This window comes from Protomyctophum parallelum (assembly GCF_964188405.1).
Source record: "Protomyctophum parallelum genome assembly, chromosome: 1".
NCBI lineage: Eukaryota > Metazoa > Chordata > Actinopteri > Myctophiformes > Myctophidae > Protomyctophum > Protomyctophum parallelum.
The window spans coordinates 69,866,179-69,883,878 of NC_139697.1; the positions used below are offsets into that span (position 1 = coordinate 69,866,179).

General features: G+C 44.2%; 1 protein-coding gene across 4 annotated transcripts in view; it reads right to left on the reverse strand.

Moving 5' to 3' along the window:
- The window catches only part of macroh2a1 (macroH2A.1 histone), a 32,166-nt gene extending 16,908 nt beyond the window's left edge, over nt 1-15,258 (reverse strand). For 2 of the 4 annotated variants that reach the window (XM_083762041.1, XM_083762044.1), the window contains exons 1-5: nt 15,169-15,258; nt 6,381-6,581; nt 3,888-3,994; nt 2,882-3,073; nt 2,244-2,351 (exon numbers count right to left, since the gene is read on the reverse strand). In XM_083762041.1, coding sequence (XP_083618167.1) covers nt 2,244-2,351; nt 2,882-3,073; nt 3,888-3,994; nt 6,381-6,552 — 579 coding nt within the window. In that variant the 5' untranslated portion in view covers nt 6,553-6,581; nt 15,169-15,258. Of the gene's footprint in view, nt 1-2,243; nt 2,352-2,881; nt 3,074-3,887; nt 3,995-6,380; nt 6,585-15,168 lie in introns of all 4 variants that reach the window. The other 2 variants (XM_083762043.1, XM_083762042.1) reach the window with 2 other exon arrangements.
- Between the last annotated feature and the right edge of the window lie 2,442 nt (nt 15,259-17,700).

Sequence of the window (17,700 nt, forward strand, 5' to 3'; positions counted from 1 at the left end):
GTGAGCTCACAAGAAAAAGTAAAAGCACAAAGCGCGATTGTTTTAACAGACGCGGCAAAGCAAGGAGGTGCATATACACGTTGCCAGTCATAGCATTCTTTGGTGTTGCAAGCCAGCTGAACTTGTACAGTTCCTTTCATACATGGGCTATGTGATCTTTATTTCTCTTGGCCATGACCAAGATCCAAGATCTTCTGGATAAATATAACTCCTTTTGATGTGCTGTGTGTTAAACGATTACACTCTGGTGTTTATGTATCTCAGGGAAATGGAAATTAATGAAAAATCAATATGAGGCTATATTCAATTAATTACAAGCCCAAAATGCAAAACTCACACCGTCTTATTGACTGTTTCTATTGATAAATAGACCAGAGAAAGACAAATACTCCATCCAATTTCTCCCTGTACTGTAGTTCCTGGTTTAAATACAGTAAACTGCAATACTTATAGTGATTGAATAAAATCACAGGCATAGACTTTCCAAGGAAGGGACTGCACACTCCAGGGAACTATGTCAGGTGCTATAGCGCCTGACGAAGCTCACTGCGAGACGCGTCGTGCTAATAAATAAGTTGATGATGCAGTAAGTTGTCCGTCTTTGTTCCCTGGAGTGTGCAGCCCCTTCCTTGGAAGGTTCATCTCTCTTTTTTAAATATATATATATATATATATATATATATATATATATATATATATATATTGGGTACAGTATACCGGTAAGTGTGATAATGCACAATGAAGTGTTCCCATAATGGAAAATAACAGGAAAGTCCATATCCCACTACCAAGTTCCTCATGCCTGCCTCAAACATTCAAACACCTTGTCGTGCATTATCACTTGCTTAATTCATGAAGAGTAATTGTTTTTAACCGTCTCATAGTTTAATTTCCTGTATTTTAATGTCATTGTTAGGCCTGTCCTGTAAATATAACGGGTGCAACAGTTAACACATTGGATCCCAAGGATGGGTATACTCGTCCTATAGGCCTAAATGAATTATGCAGGGCGCTCATGACGAGCAGGCTTGTCTTAAGGTGTTTGATGTCGCTATAAGAAAGCCCTGCTGTGTTTCATCTTTGGAATCGCTCCGGTTGCTACGGAGGCTTGCTAAGGCCTCCGTTTCTACATAGCCATTAGATTCTGAATTAGCCGCGGACTTTGCACGCTCTTTTCTCAGAATCTACGCCGTTGTCCGTGGTTGCAGATGTTCGGAGGTCATTTGTGATTATCCGGTGATCGTAATTGGAACATTGGCGTTTTCTAGAGCAAGGATTGGCCTATTTTAGTTTGCTAGCATTAACGCTAATAATTTAGCATTCAAGATGGAATATTAAAACAGATTCTGATCCGGTGGCACCCAAGCACCATCACTTTCATCCACCAGATGGCACTCATTGTTACAGTTAAGGAACAAATCGATTTAATGAAATCAATTCATTAAAGTAGCTATAAGCAATACTATGTCAACATTTTAAAGCCCTTTTTTTGGTATTCAGACAAATAAATAAAATAATAAAAACTTGATTAAGATTAAGTCGGTGAAAGGTCGAAATGTCGGTTTCGATAACATCTCTCCGTTAATTGCCCAGCCCTAAATAGGTAGCACAGACCCGTCTACTAGCATCTAGTGCTAATGAAAGTGTAGCCCTGGTCCAGGGCTTACAGCAAGTCTCTCTCTGACGCCCTGTGGAAGTCCCTTCCGCAGCCCTCTGGTGATATTCTCACTCCCGTGTGCGGGTTTTCAAAACCCAGCAAATAAACAAAACGACGTAACTACTCACCGAAACAAAGCCTGCTAGACCTTGGTAAAAGTCTATTCTCGTAGCTGGGAAGCGTCTCAGGTCCCCAGTTTCTCTCTAAAATGCACTATTTTAATCATTCAATTAAATGAATCCAACCAGATAGGCGCAGGCAAAACCCGGAAATGACTCCGTCCGGTAAATTCAGGGAACATTGCGTTATTAAAATGGCACAAAGTGCATTTTAGAGAGAAACTGGGGACCTGAGACGCTTCCCAGCTACGAGAATAGACTTTTACCAAGGTCTAGCAGGCTTTGTTTCGGTGAGTAGTTACGTCGTTTTGTTTATTTGCTGGGATTTGAAAACCCGCACACGGGAGTGAGAATATCACCAGAGGGCTGCGGAAGGGACTTCCACAGGGCGTCAGAGAGAGGCTCGCTGAAAGCCCTGGACCAGGGCTAATGAAAGTGCTACATTGAAAGAGGACAAGGACACACACCTTTTGTCCCAGGAAGAGACTCTTGCTGGAGAGCACGGTGAAGCCATCTCCTGGAGTGCCCTCTGTGGTGCTGTCGGCCGACGCCGCTTTGCTCACCTCACCCTGCTTCTGAAAGGAACACATCCATGAGGTTGTCACCGTCATAACATTGTATTAATCAATAAATAACAATGTATTTTTTCGCATTGAATGGAACATATCTGAAATGTTTAAACATGGAAACGGTTCTAGCAATTCTGCAAAATAGCTATGATAATTTATGATTATTAATTGTGATCATCATGCGATTATGTAATAATTATGACAGGCCTACACATCAACTCGGTTGTATTAAGACATCACAAAACTTCCCACATCATATCATTGTTTAAGATGCAACTTTTCAACATTGGTAGAGAACTCTACCCCTCCCCCCCACTTAAGTCATACTGAGACAGTCCTTCTTTGACGACACCTCTTGCAGCACTGCCGTCATTGCAGAGTTTGTCTAATGGGGGAAGGAGCACTCAGAAATGTATGCTGCAGGGTGCTAAGAGCACGAGAATATTTTGGAATGCAACATTTCATCAGAAATGGCATTCACGAACAAGAAAACCTTTAAAACAGCAGTGCCTAATATCTCTGGTCACTCTGTGTACCTTTGCCCTTCCTCCCGTCTTCTTTCCACTCAGCTTCTTTGTCACTGGCTTCTTGGCTGTCTTGGGTTTCTTCTCGGGAGCCGGTGAAACGGGCGTCTCCAGCTTGCCCTTGGCACCCCTCTTCTTCGCCAGCAGCTCAGGGTGGATGTTGGGCAGGACGCCGCCCGCTGCAATGGTCACCCCCTTCAGCAACTGAGAGAAACGGACAGGGCACATGTCAGTCAGTGGCACTAGATTGCACCGATATACCGTGGTGGTGGATTACCCACAGGTCACCATGGAGACACATGACATGAGCCGTTCTATTAACTCTGAACCATTAAACGCGTAACCATATGCATCCTAGAATTCCTGTTCTGGGGAGGAAAGTCTGCACATTGCAGATCTAGAAGCTCACAACACGTGACCGTGTGGCGCTTGTAAATCGTCTATTTTCAGTAAAGAGATTTGGGAAGGGGAAAAGCTAGTGGGCCTAGTATAGAGTAGCATGGCATGGTATTGAGTATATTTTCTGTAACTGTCTCATATGAAAGTCATATACAGTAAGTTGGCATTCAAGTAAGTAAGAGACATTTCATTGTACTCAAGATGTACTCAATCTTACACTGATATTATTATTATTAACAACATGTCATGTAAACAACAGCATCTTATTTAGATTCAGGCTCTTAATCGGACGAATCAATACATAATTAAGACGTCTGGATGTTCAGACAATCTTTTGATTTACTGCAGCACATACTCTAAATGCCTTTGTCTGGTTTATTTACAACTTGCAGATGCAGGAAGGAAGTACTACATTTTTAATACATTTATGTAAAGCAAAGATATTGATCAAACATACCATAGTATTACCAGTAATTGGAGCACAAGCACGTATGCACACACTTGTTAAGTACAAAAGTTACTGGCAGTCAGTCGTTGACGACTATTGTGATGAGGTACAGTCTAGCAAAAGTTTATTTTTTTCCCCCTTTTGTTTGGAGATCTCTGAGAAACAATGAACCTGATTGAGCTCCTCGTCGTTGGCGATTGCCAGCAGGATGTGTCGGGGGGTGACGCGACCCTTCTTGTTGTCCCTTGCTGCGTTACCCGCCAACTCCAGGATCTCAGCTATAGCAAACAACAACAACACAGACACCACAGAGGTGAAATCAGCAAAACATTGATAGTACAAAATTATTGTGAAACATGGAAATCTCATTCTGAAAATGAAATTCAACAGAGCACTGGAGCATGATTTAGGCATACTAGCTGGGTCACGTTTTTTCACCCCCATTCAGAATTCCCATAGCACTGTATTCCAAAAATAAACAAAATTAGCATGGCGGTTTGACTCAATGAAGTATCAACTAAAAGGTGAGAAAGTGCTAATGTTACTGCCGCTGAATTAGTAAGATTTCCACCAGAAACAGACTATCAAATATGACATACGTAGGAGTAAACGATACAGAGCCACCTCCCTGACAATATTGCCGGGACAGTTCGTTTATTATTGTCAATTATTTTTTGTCCCCTGCACACTGTAGGAGTTTTAAAGTTGTCGGCGAGTCATCAGATCGTTGTGCATTTCACACTGCAGGAGTCTTTTTTTTTTAATCGGCTGTCATTATATCTTTGTGGCTTTCACAATAAACGATTGATCACGACTAGGGATCACACACTGCAAGAGTTCACCAAGATGCGATCCAGACCCGATACATATAGGCAGCAGCTACATCATTTGTTCTTTTATTCCAATTCATTTTGACATGCACGTGCAGGATGCCGTGATACAAGCACGAGGCCCACAGGGCGCAACTCTCTCTCTCTCTCTGCACACAGGAATAGCCGCTACACAGGGCGACAATGTTTGCGATAGCACTATAGCGAGACAGGACGTTATAATCTTGAGTTTCATTAAATAACTCTGTCTGTCTCTCCACACACACACACACACACACACACACACACACACACACACACACACACACACACACACACACACACACACACACACACACACACACACACACACACACACACACACACACACACACACACACACACACACACACACACACACACACACACACACACACACACACACACACACACACACACCAAAGTTTGCTCTGCACTGTTGATTCCGATGCGGTTTTATCAACATTATTCAAGTGAAATGCGTAACAGTCAGTCGTTTGGCATGACCATATATGGTCTTGCCTCATGACATGATCACGTGACATCATCAGGGATGGAGATCTCTGATGTCATCAATATTAAGCCCATATATGGGAAGGCCCATATATGGAGTCCCTGATCCTCCTGACCGGATCACACGGCAATTTAGCAACACAGACCAGGCTTTCCTCTGCGGTAGGGTGGCCAGACGCCCGGTTTCACGCCGGACAGTCCGGTTTTAGACCCACCTGTCCTCCTCCCACCTCAACCTCTGGCCGGACACATAATTGTCCGGTTTTTTTGTGATATACAGTGCTTGTGTCATTTACTGTCATTTACGTCGTCTGCCTGGGTATTAAAATCTCCGCAGCGCTGCTCAGCTCCGCCTCCGCAGCGAGCCGGCCACACTGTCTTAAAAAGAGAGAGGCGAGTGGAGACGTTCAGAGTGTTGCCATGTCCGCTTAATTATAAGCGACTTTGGGCTTGTTTTATATAATAGGCTACTAAGCTCTTTTGGGCTTGTTTTCATAGACATGGTTGCTTGGTTCTCTTCCAAAACCTGGCAACACTGCCAGTGGGATGGTCGGTTTGTTTGTTGTGCTCTCACAATCACTTTAGTATAGTTAATGCAGAGAAACAAACCAAATATGCCGAAATTAAAAACTACATTTAATGAGCAATGGAGCAAGGAACTCGACATCATAAAGAAAGGGAGGCTGTGTGAACATATAGGCTACTGGCATCATTCTATGTCCCACACCGATGACCATAAAACTGTATAAAAAAACCCACAAGAAAGAGATTAAACATAAAACATATCTAAACATGAAATAAAATAAATTGATTATAAAATGAATGGCCTTTGTGGTACCCTATAATATAAAAGGGTTAATTTAATTAGCAAAATTAATATATGTTCTCTGTGGACATAATGCTGGAGATGATGGTGGTGAAAATCAGGTGCAATAGTAGTAGTAATAATATTAATATATGGGGGGGGGGGGGATCTGGGAGGGGGGGGGGGGTCGGGGGAGCGAGCCCCGCAAAAGTGTCCTCCTTTCTGAGGTCTTGCAGGTGGCCACCCTACTCTGCGTGGGAAGCCTGGTGACGCAAGGTTAAATCCGATCACAGCCCAGACCCCTCATCGGTGGCAATAATTGGCTGAGATTCGCAAGTGAGACAGGGGGAGCACTCGTTTAAAGTAGTTTGCTCAACGATATAAACAATTCCGTCAACCACGACTTGCCAATTCGGACTGCGCGTTTATCTGCCTTGCTGAGGTAACAAAACCAAGCTCCCCGTTTTCCTACAAGAAGAAAAAATATATATAGCTCACCGGTGAGGTATTCAAGGACGGCAGCCATGTAGACAGGTGCCCCCACTCCGATGCGATACTTGGGCAGGCCCCTCTTGATGTAACGGAGCATCCGTCCCACAGGGAAGATGACCCCCGCCTTGGTGGACCTGGAGGTCTTAGTTGACTTCTTCTTTCCTCCTCGGCTGGACATTGTGCTGACGGCACCGACAGCGGCAGGGTCTGCTGGGACACCCAGGAGCACAACGTGGACAACGTGCAACACACAGGCCTGCCAAATCAGGGTCTTCTTTTAAATCACGTCTTGCCACAATTTTAGATTGTAGCGTTTGATTCTCTTGCCATTTTATTTCTCACTGCACTTTTTACATTTTAGCATATATACGTTATTGTGGCTTCTTTTATTTGATTGCCGATTTAGATAACTGCTTTATCATCATTCATCATGACAAAAAAACCATTACACTTTAAAGCACCTGCAGGGTGACACAGACCCCCCCCCCCCCCCCCCTGCATTTTTCACATCTGCCTTTTATAGCGTCACCAAGAGGCAGACTTTTGTAAAACACATTTTTTTATATTACTCCTCCAGTTTCTGTCTAAAAATGTTGCACGTGTCATTGCTACATAGCATCTCTACAGTCATGTGCTCAAGACGGATCTGTCCGATATTTCATATTCCATCCTAATTGGCTAATACGCGCCTGGCCACTACCAAATTGATGTGGTCAAACATGAAAAACGACTTTTGAATGGTTATGTGGCCTGGTGATCTGACAAGCATGTCAAATCAAAGTGTTTCTAGTAGGGATGCCACCGAATAATCGATTTTCCGATTAATAGTTGCAGTCTCCGAAATCGATTTTAATATTTCATAATCGAAAATCTAAAAAAAGAAAAAAGGGGGGGGGGGGGGGGGGGGTTATATAAAATATTGGCTAATAAGTAAGGCTGCATGATATATCGAACATGTACCTTCATCAGAGTGGAGAATATAAGTATAAATCAAGTTGAGCAAAGCCACTCTTCTCTGCCCCTCTCTCTAACAGACACAGTTAACGATCGCTTGTTAAGTGCCTGCCAGACAGACAATCAGATGAAATGAAGACAGGTATAGAGTAGAGTGTAGACTAGTGAACTGTCTCTTTATATCAAGTACTTCATACCAGCCCCTTATGAAACTACTTCTCCCCAAATCCAAATGGATTTCATTTTCCATCCTGAATGGCACTGAGAAGATCTCCACAAAGGTTTACTCATCAAAACTGATTATAAAACTGTAACCATCAAAGCATGCACTCAACATATAATGGTTATGTGACCATGGCATGTGCATAATATAAAATCTTAAAAGTTTTATCTGATATTGATCTTGGGGGGGGGGGGGGGGGGGGGGGTCGATTAATCGCCAGAGCTGTAGATTATTCGATTGGGCAAATGGTCACTTTGTGGCATCCCTAGTTTCTAGCCATAAAATCCACCAGATAGGCTGGTGTTAGAAAGGAGCACCCAGGCCAGGAGCAAGTTCACAATCAGTAGACAAACCAGGATTTTTGTGTCATAATCCCGACTCAGGGAAATTACTTCTCTAAATTCAACCAGCAGCTTGCTCAGAGTGAGCTCACAGGGGGAGCAGTTGGAGGTTAAGTGCCTTGCTCATGGGTACTTAAAACAGGCAATATGAAGCTGCCGATCAATCCAGGTACCTTCTGATTGTACCAAGACATCAGAGACACATACTTCCCACAGATTACAACCACACACGGAGATTTTGAAAACATGACCAATGACAAAAAACTCCCATATCTGCTGGGCGAAGTACAACAATGTGCAAACACAGCAGCAAGATTTGTGAGTTGCTGTGATAGGAGAAGGATATCAAATGGAACACAACCACCTTAAAGACTAATCATTGTGTATATTCCTGCACTATACCTGCATCAAGTGATCTTGGTACATAGAATTTGATCTATTGAAGATTCTGACATTCAAAGTACATAATTTTTTGATTTTTGATTGTATTGCTGAATTGTTGTATTGTTCTTTCTGCTTTGGCAATGTAAACGTACGTTTTCTCATGCCAATAAAGCCCTTTGAATTGAATTGAATTGATTCTCTAGTCTAGTTATGAATCTTGAACCTAAGGCAACTAAAACTATTGTAAAGGTTGTTTGCTGTAGTAACTAAGGCAGTGTGTTTGAATCTGCATACAGGGCTCTCGCCCTCCCACCACTCACTGGGGAGAAATCGGGTAGGAAAAACCAGGGACACGGCTAGGCTGAGACTGCCTGAGACTGCCCCAGGAAGCTCATGTGACCATGCTGGCCTGAGACTGTCCAATGTCTTAACCTAAGACTAAACTTCAGCCAGACATTTCAAATCTGATTAGACATTTTGATGATACATGATACTGATAATTTTCTCAGTTAAACATTAAAGGACCACTTCACTTCACCACTTTTCAACCTATCTTTGTGGAGATATGCATAGGAACCTATGTGTGCAGGTACGGGGGACACATTGACGCACCCAGGTTCAGGGGTTACATTAATAAGAGTTGTCAATAAAGCCACACATAAGGATACACGCCAGTCTCGTCTAGATTATTATACAGAGTTGATACAGCCCGTTACATGGTGTCAGAAGTCTCGAGTCCTGTCACGATGAATGTCGGAGGCAGATAAGAAGAACGTTTGTGGAGAGAAGAAACAGACGTTTGTAGCCTATACTAGTAAGGACCCAGTCAGTTGCTAAGCTAACTACTAGCAGTTAGAAACTGTAGTAGAGAGAGCTACCGAGTTGGGTAGAGACTCAGTGCTATTGAAAACAGCATCGCGTGTGATCCCGCTGGCTTCGCTATATTAAAGAAGTTTATTTTTTTTGAAGAAAAAAAAAGGTTTAAAAAAAAAGAAAAAAAAAAAGTAAAGAAAAAAACGGCCCAGAAAGAAGATGATGGATTCCCTGTTCTCCATAAGTCCACCAGAAAACTTTGATTTCTCAGACTTTCCAAGCTGGCCCAATTGGATCCGGAGGTTTGAAAGGTTCAGAGTTGCTGCTGGACTGGACCAAAAAGGTGAAAACTATCAAGTCAATTCATTAGTTTATACCATGGGTGATAAAGCTGATGACATTCTGGCCACACTGAGCTTAAGTGATGCAGACAGACAGAAATACAGTGCTGTGAAAGAGGCTTTTGATAAATATTTCGTTGGCAAACACAATGTGATCTATGAACGATGCAGATTTAACAAAAGAAGCCAAGAGCCAGGTGAATCGGCTGAATCGTTCATTTCTGCAGTTTATAAACTAGCAGAACACTGCCAATATGGTGCAATGCAGGAAGAGTTGATCAGAGACAGGTTGGTGGTCGGCATAAGACACCAGGGCCTGTCAGATAGTCTGCAGCTGGACAGTGAGTTAACTCTGGCTAAAGCTGTCCTAAAAATAAGACAACATGAAGAAATTAAAAAGCAACAGCCTGTTGTGCGTGACACAAATAGCACGGACCATAGAGAAGCTAATGTGGACATGATTAAATTCAAGAAAACGTTTCAGAGACAAACACAGACAGGGAGAGGTGCCCAAAGCAAGGGTCAAACAGACTATGAAAGAGGGCAGAAGAACTGTGGACGATGTGGCAAAGCACCGCCGCATTCCCTAAATAACTGTGCTGCAAGGGACGCAGAGTGCAGGAAATGCCACAAGAAAGGCCACTATGCGGCTCTCTGTAAAACAAAGTCAAGCAGAGTGGATGAACTCCAGGAACAGGAAGTAGAGACTGTTTTCTTGGGACAAGTGTCAGTCAAAAACATGGCAGAAGACGCTGATGTTGAATGACCAACAAACCATCTTTAAGCTGGACACAGGAGCGGACATGACAGCCATTCCGGCTAGAGTCTACTCAAAGAAGCGGCATGGCCCACTCATCACTGCGACAAAGAGACTGCTGGGACCAGGCGACAACGCTTTACGAGTAAGTGGACAATTCAATGGCATAATAAAGTACAAAGACCAGACAACTGAACAGCCAGTGTTTGTCATACGAAAATTTGCCACCCCACTACTTGGTTTGCCAGCAATAGAAGCACTGAAGTTGGCCTACACAGTTGACAGTGTTCAAGGGGAGACAATTGACATTAAAAGGCTGTACCCCAAAGTTTTCACAGGCCTGGGATGCCTGCAGGGCATGTATAAAATTAAGCTGACAGAGGATGCCAAGCCCTATGCATTGTCACTGCCACGCCGGGTGCCTATACCTTTAATTGACAAGGTCAAGGAGGAAATCCAGAGAATGGAGACTCTGGGAGTGATCGCGCCCATCGATGGGCCCACAGAGTGGTGCGCAGGGATTGTTGTGGCGCCAAAGCCCAACGGAAAAATCAGGATCTGCGTGGATCTGACCCACCTGAATCAATATGTCTGCCGTGAAAGGCTCATTCTGCCGGCAGTCGATGAAACCCTCGCCAAGCTGTCAGGAGCAAATGTGTTTACAAAACTCGACGCCACAGCTGGTTTCTGGCAGGTGCCACTGCACCCAGAATCAGTCCCCCTGACAACGTTCATCACGCTGTTAGGGAGGTACTGTTTTCACAGGTTGCCTTTTGGGATTTCGTCAGCACCTGAGCACTTTCAGAAGAGGCTCACACAGATGCTGGCAGGACTGGAAGGAACAGTGTGTCATGCAGATGACATCCTCGTCTTTGGATCGTCGCGTGAACAACATGACCACAGGCTGAGCAAAGTGTTGGAGAGACTACAGAAGGAAGGGCTGACACTCAATGATGAAAAATGCCAGTTTGCTGTGGACCGTGTCAAGTTCCTAGGTCACATTGTCAGTGCCCAGGGCCTAGAAGCAGACCCAAGTAAAATTAAGCCACAGACATTGCAGGTGTAAGGAGATATCTGGGCATGGTGAATTATGTAGGGAAGTTCTCGCCTCATATTGCTGAGCTCTCACAGCCCATAAGAGAGCTGCTCAAAGCTGAAAACGACTGGGCGTGGGGGAGCATGCAGCAGAAGGCATTCGAGGAGCTGCGCCGGGAGTTGAGCTCAGCCACTGTCTTGGCACAATACTGCCCGAAAAGAGTGACAAAAGTTGCAGCGGACGCTTCCTCATTTGGACTCGGAGGCGTTCTGTCTCAGAAGCAACCGTCAGGCGAATGGCGTCCGGTCGCCTTCATCTCACGCAGCATGCTGGAGGCGGAGCGTCGTTACGCACAAATCAAAAAAGAGGCGTTGGCGCTGACCTGGGCGTGTGAGCGCTTTCAGTCCTATCTCATAGGGGTGGACTTTTTGATACAGACAGACCACAAGCACCTAATTTCCCTGCTGGGGAGCAGAGCCCTTGATGACTTGCCCCCTAGAATCCTGAGGTTCAGACTGCGACTGCTTCGCTTCACATACACGATTGAACATGTACCAGGGAAGAACCTGATTACAGCAGACGCGCTGTCCAGGGCCCCAATCCAAGCGCCGCCGACGGCTGAAGAAACGCAGCTGGAGAAGGATGTGGGTGCTTACGTCAACCAAGTGGTGGAGCACCTACCTGCGTCAGAAGGGAGGCTGGCGCAGATCAGAGTCGCACAAGATGCAGACAGTATCCGCAAAAGACTAAAGGACCTGGTGCAAACTGGATGGCCTCCAAACAGGAGGGCTCTCGCACCAGAACTTAAGCAGTATTGGCAGTATCGCCAGGACCTGCTGATTGCAGATGGACTGCTGATGAAAGGCGAACGACTTGTCATCCCTGACTCTATGCAAGAGGATGCTGAACAAAGTTCAAGAAGGTCACCAGGGAATCACAAAGTGTATCGCCAGGGCACAACAGTCCGTTTGGTGGCCAGGTCTGTCAAAGCGGATTAAGCAGAAAGTAGAAAACTGTGTGATATGTGCAAAGGAGGCACACAACTTCCCAGACCCACTGCCGACGACACCGTTGCCAGACAGGCCATGGCAGCGTGTTGGAGCGGATCTGTTCCAGTGGAACACAGCTATGTACCTGGTGGTGGTTGACTACTTCTCACGCTTCATAGAAGTAGCTCACCTCACTTCTACTACCTCAGCTCATGTAAAGGAGAAGTTGAAGTCTATCTTCTCACGTCATGGGGTCCCAGTGGTTCTGGTCACAGATAATGGTCCCCAGTTTGCTGCAGCAGAGTTTGCAGACTTTGCAAGAGAGTACGACTTCAAACATGAGACCAGCAGCCCCCGTTATCCTCAAGGGAATTCGGAGGCTGAAAGGGCTGTGGGAACAGTCAAATCACTCCTGAAGAAGGGAGAGGATCCATACAAGGCCCTCATGGCTTACAGAGCCACCTCTGGCACAACTGCTGATGGGTCGAAATATCAGAACGCTACAGGCTTTCAAAGAGAAGAATCAGGAAATGAAGGAGAAACAAGCATCCTGGTTCAACAAACGACACCGCACACAGCAGAGACAAGAGCTCAGACCAGGACAAAGAGTCTGGGTGAAGAAAACCGAGCAGCCTGGAATCATCACAGGTCCAGCCAGACACCAAGGTCTTACAACATCGAGCTGCCCTCAGGAAGTCTTCGCAGAAACCGATCCCACATCAGGGTCATTCCAGAGACTCCTACTCCTACAGTTACTAGATCAGGGCGCATGATTAAAAGACCAGTCAGAATGGACTTATAATAACTTGTCTTAGAATAGAGCTGTTGATAAATAGGGCAGAATAATCCCAGCACAGCTTTGGGGACTCAGGCAGTCTACCCTGATCCTCTAGATGGGAAAAGTGAATTTATGTTCATTATTATATTTGCATTGGTTAAGAGAAAAGATACACTACAAGTAATTCATTTAAAAAGTTATAATGTGTGTTATGCTTAGTAATTCTTTAATAGTAGATTTCATACTGTACACGCTTGAGTTGAAGTAAAAGAAAATAATTCTGTGTAATTACAGTAAAATAAATTAACATATTGTTTGTTTAAAAATAAATGTTGGTAATCGACTAAAAGAGGGAGATGTGGAGATATGCACAGGAACCTATGTGTGCAGGTACGGGGGACACATTAGGTGACGCACCCAGGTTCAGGGGTTACATTAATAAGAGTTGTCAATAAAGCCACACATAAGGATACACGCCAGTCTCGTCCCCCCCCCCCCCGGGATTGTCTGTGTGAAGGTTTCACAGCGCAGACACAACCACTGCTGCTGCTTGGTTTAGCCAGGGGAGGGTGGTGTAGGACAGTGTCTTGACTGTCTTCAGTGCGGTTGGGTGCGCACTCAACAATTGTAACACCTCTTGTAAGTAGGGATGCACCGATCCGATACTCGTATCGGAGATCGGCACCGATCCAGGCTAACATTCTAGATCGGGTATCGGATCGGTGGCCGATCCATTATCCGATCCGATAATTATGTGTAATTACAGTATGAAAACAACTCTACCTCCTCTGTGACACAGCAGTGTAGTATTGACAGTATAACATGTGGAATGCAGCCAGGCTAGCCTGCTCACACATTAACCTGGTCTAATTGTTGCACAGTTATTTAATAAATAATTCAGTGCATTTATATCTGTGTTTGTTACATTTTGTTTTACAAAGTTGGGAAAGTAATGTTTAAGTCAAGCCTTGATGTTGCCTTACACAAAATAATGATTCCAGACTCCACACAGTGAGGCATACAGCTTAATAGGTTATTACGTTTCTTTGTGGGGGGTATCGGATCGGTACTCTGTATCGGCAGATACTGGACCCCCATGTATCGAAATCGGTATCGAATGCCAAAAAGCCGGATCGGTGCATCCCTACTTGTAAGGCCGGGGGAGAGGTCCAAGAGGTGTTTAGGAATTCCCCGAAAATCCTCATGGAGGCCCTGGCCCCCCGGCCCACAGACTCTACGTCACTGCGTCCACCAGTGACATCATCGATGGGGAATCCAAGCTAATAGAAACTGCAGGCTTTCTATTCCTGAAAAATTGCAATGCAAAAATGGAAGCCATTGTTCTCACGTTAATAAAAATCTAACATTTTTATGTAAAAAAAAATATCTTGTTTAAAAATAAATCTGCCTAACGCCCTCCTATGAGACACAGATTGAGTAGAAAAAAGTTGTGCCATTTTATCATGATTATTAATGAGGACCTATTATATGAATAAGATGGTTGAAAAGTGGTCCTTTAAAATAATTTAAATCTTTCTAGACCATAAATTAGTGAACCAAAGAAGGCCTTGAAGAATAAGGAAAAAGCTTTTTGTTTAATAAATTATAATCATTTAGCCTAGACCTGGCTCATTTTCTAAACCTTATTGTCAGTCGCAACATCTGGACAGGTGTACATATAGCAGTAGGTGGGGGCAAGACAACAACCACCATAGGTCAATAGCATAGCTTGTAGATCAGTTATTTTTGGCAAGCGCCGAGAACATCGCACAGAATAAATTGACGCTGGCAAGCGAGCGATTTCCGCGTGTCAAGAGTCCACACCAGATCACGTGTACACATATTTACAATATTATGGGATTGCACCATTAATTCCATTCCGTTCCAAGTGAAACTGTCGAACGCTCCCAATTAAACCAAGTGGGCTACATCAGCCCATAACACAGTGAATATTTTGGGGAGGGGAAATATCCGGGGGGAAAAGGGCAAAAATTAATAACACGAAATGTCAGTGGCAGCCAGCTGCCCCGACACTCGTTCCCTCAACACTCCACCTCGGCCCAGCATGCAAGGAAATCCCGAAATGACAACATTTACACGGGAGAGTGGACCTGGCGCAACGGTGCGCAAATCCCCCCCGACACGACGTTTAACCACCCGACCCTGTGAATTACTTACGGGAATGTATGTACGGCACGGCAGTATGTCTACACGGTCTTCTCTTCTGATCAGTGTTCCGTCAGGTTAAATTATCCTAACAACACGCTCGTAAAGTAGCACCTACATGAGCTTGCGACGTCCGGTTGGCGGACTTCAAAATAAGAGTATTGGCCTACTGGGTATGAGTTGAGTCAGTAGTAGAGTATGATCGTCCTTTTACAGATCCAATAAAGATCATAAACACACAAACATTTTTTTTCTATCACCAATCATGCATTTTAAATGTTTAAATGGTTACATTGTAAGAACAATCATCTGCACATGTGGTGCATAGGCCTAATACTTTGATTATTTGCAAAAAAAAAAAAAAAAAAAATGCTTGTTAAAAGACAATGGTGAAAAGTAATATTTGTCTAATCCCAGTGGAGTAGACGTTCGAGTAGACGAACACGTAAATCCCCCCCCCCCCCCCCCCCCCCCCCATTTAATGGAATTATAAAATCAATGTTAATTTACTGTAACTGAGAGTGTACAAAATGGAACCAAATGGTTCCATTTGTACACTCTCAGAGTTACAAAGGGTCCAGATGGTTCCAAGTTATAATTTAGCTGGGGACCCCCTGGAACTCCCAAAAGGACTATGGGGGTGCCCAGACAGTCGGATCCCACTTTGGGAACCACTGATTTACACTACAGTGACTGGGTCAGTGCAGTAGTGGGCCAGTCTGGGCCAAATGTTAAATTAGTTGTCCGTTGGTTGTGTATCATTTATGTTGTGGGCTACTTACTGTAAATGTGGTGATGTTAAGGGCTTCCATTTCAAGTATTTGTATGGGCCTCGACATGAAAAGTCAGTATAAGTATCTGCGCGCTGGTTGTGGTGGGCCAGTCTGGGCCAAATTTTACGAAAATGTCCATGCCGAATTTTCGTCCCCCTGGTGTCGACCCTTCTCCCTCAAGGACCCCTGGGGGTCCCCGGACGGTCGGACCCCACTTTGGGAACCACTGATTTACACTACAGTGACTGGGTCAGTGCAGTGGCGACCCTTCTCTGCTGGGCATGTGACCCAGGAACGCCATTGCAGCAGGTGGCACTGGCCCTTCCCCAAGGGCCTCAATGCCTCCTTCACACTGAGTCCCCTGCTTCTGCTTGGATGAGGACTTTGAATTAACAAAGGGTTTACGAGAAACATTGGCCAAGCACCATGCTTTGTACGTTGTATAATATATTATAATATTATCTGCAACATTATTAATCAACTGAACGCTTATTGTGAAGTCCACCGACCGGAAGTGAAATGCTTACACTGAGGAACATGACGAGCGTGTTTCAAAGATGCATCCTATTCCTATCCTGACGGAACACTGGTGCTCGTCTGTCAATCCCCGGTAACAAGCCTGGGCAACCAACAGTGTCAACTCCCACAATCCACAGCGAGCTAAACATTGAAGCGAGTGAGCGCGCTGTTGCCATGTGTAATTTGCTTCTATGCAAATAGCAGACTTGGATGGAAAAATCCTGTTCTATGAGTATGTCGATCTATGACGATCTTTACCCAGACTCACTCACAGCCTTTATCGAATCAGATAAACACACCAAAATTGTTTCTCCCATGCAGTGGAAATCAACACTTAGTCATTCAATTCATTAATTGATTCATTTGTTTGACATCCCGATGATCTGATTCAAATAGGTGTAAATTATTTACCCATTGTACACATACCTGTTATAAGAATACTTGGTGCAACACCCATTATTAAATATAAGCCTACTTGCTGTCACTGTGAGGATTTCTGATTTTCTGGTTCTGTCAAGAGTGTTTGCACTTGTGCTTGTTGATTTACTCCTCCCATGTGTTTCTTGGTCCCTCCCTGCCAATCTGCTTATTCAGGTCTACTCATCAGCTTATTCGCTGACCAATCAAGTCTGGACCCCCACCTTGAAAGCACTTGGAATTGGAATTATAGGAGTTGAGACATTCAATTTAGTTTGACTCGGTTCTACAGATAAATATTGTGAAAAAGCTAAAAAGCTATCAACCTATTGGTCCTCACTAATATTCATGATAAATGGCACAATTTTTGTCTACTCGGTCTGTCTCATAGCTGTGGGCAGTTCAGAAACCTGTCCACCAGTGACATCATTGTTGGGCAGATTTTCTTTTAAATAGGATTTTTCTTTAAATATATTTACCGGTAGATTTGTATTATCGTGAGAATGATGGCTTCAATTTCCGCATTGCAACTTTTCAGGAATAGAAAGCCTGCAGTTTCTATTAGCTTGGATTCACCCATTGATGTCACTGGTGGACGGGTTTCTGAACTGCCCACAGCCCTCCTATGAGACACAGAGTAGAACAAAATGGTGCCATTTTATCATGAACATTAGTGAAGGCCAATTACAGTATAATGAAGATAGGTTGAAATGTGGTGAAGTGGTCGTTTAATTACAGAACCTACTAACCATTCAGAATTTACATTGCCTAAGGAGAGATATACTGTACATTAGGCAGTTTTTCCCCCCATAAACAAAACATAAGAGACGCACAC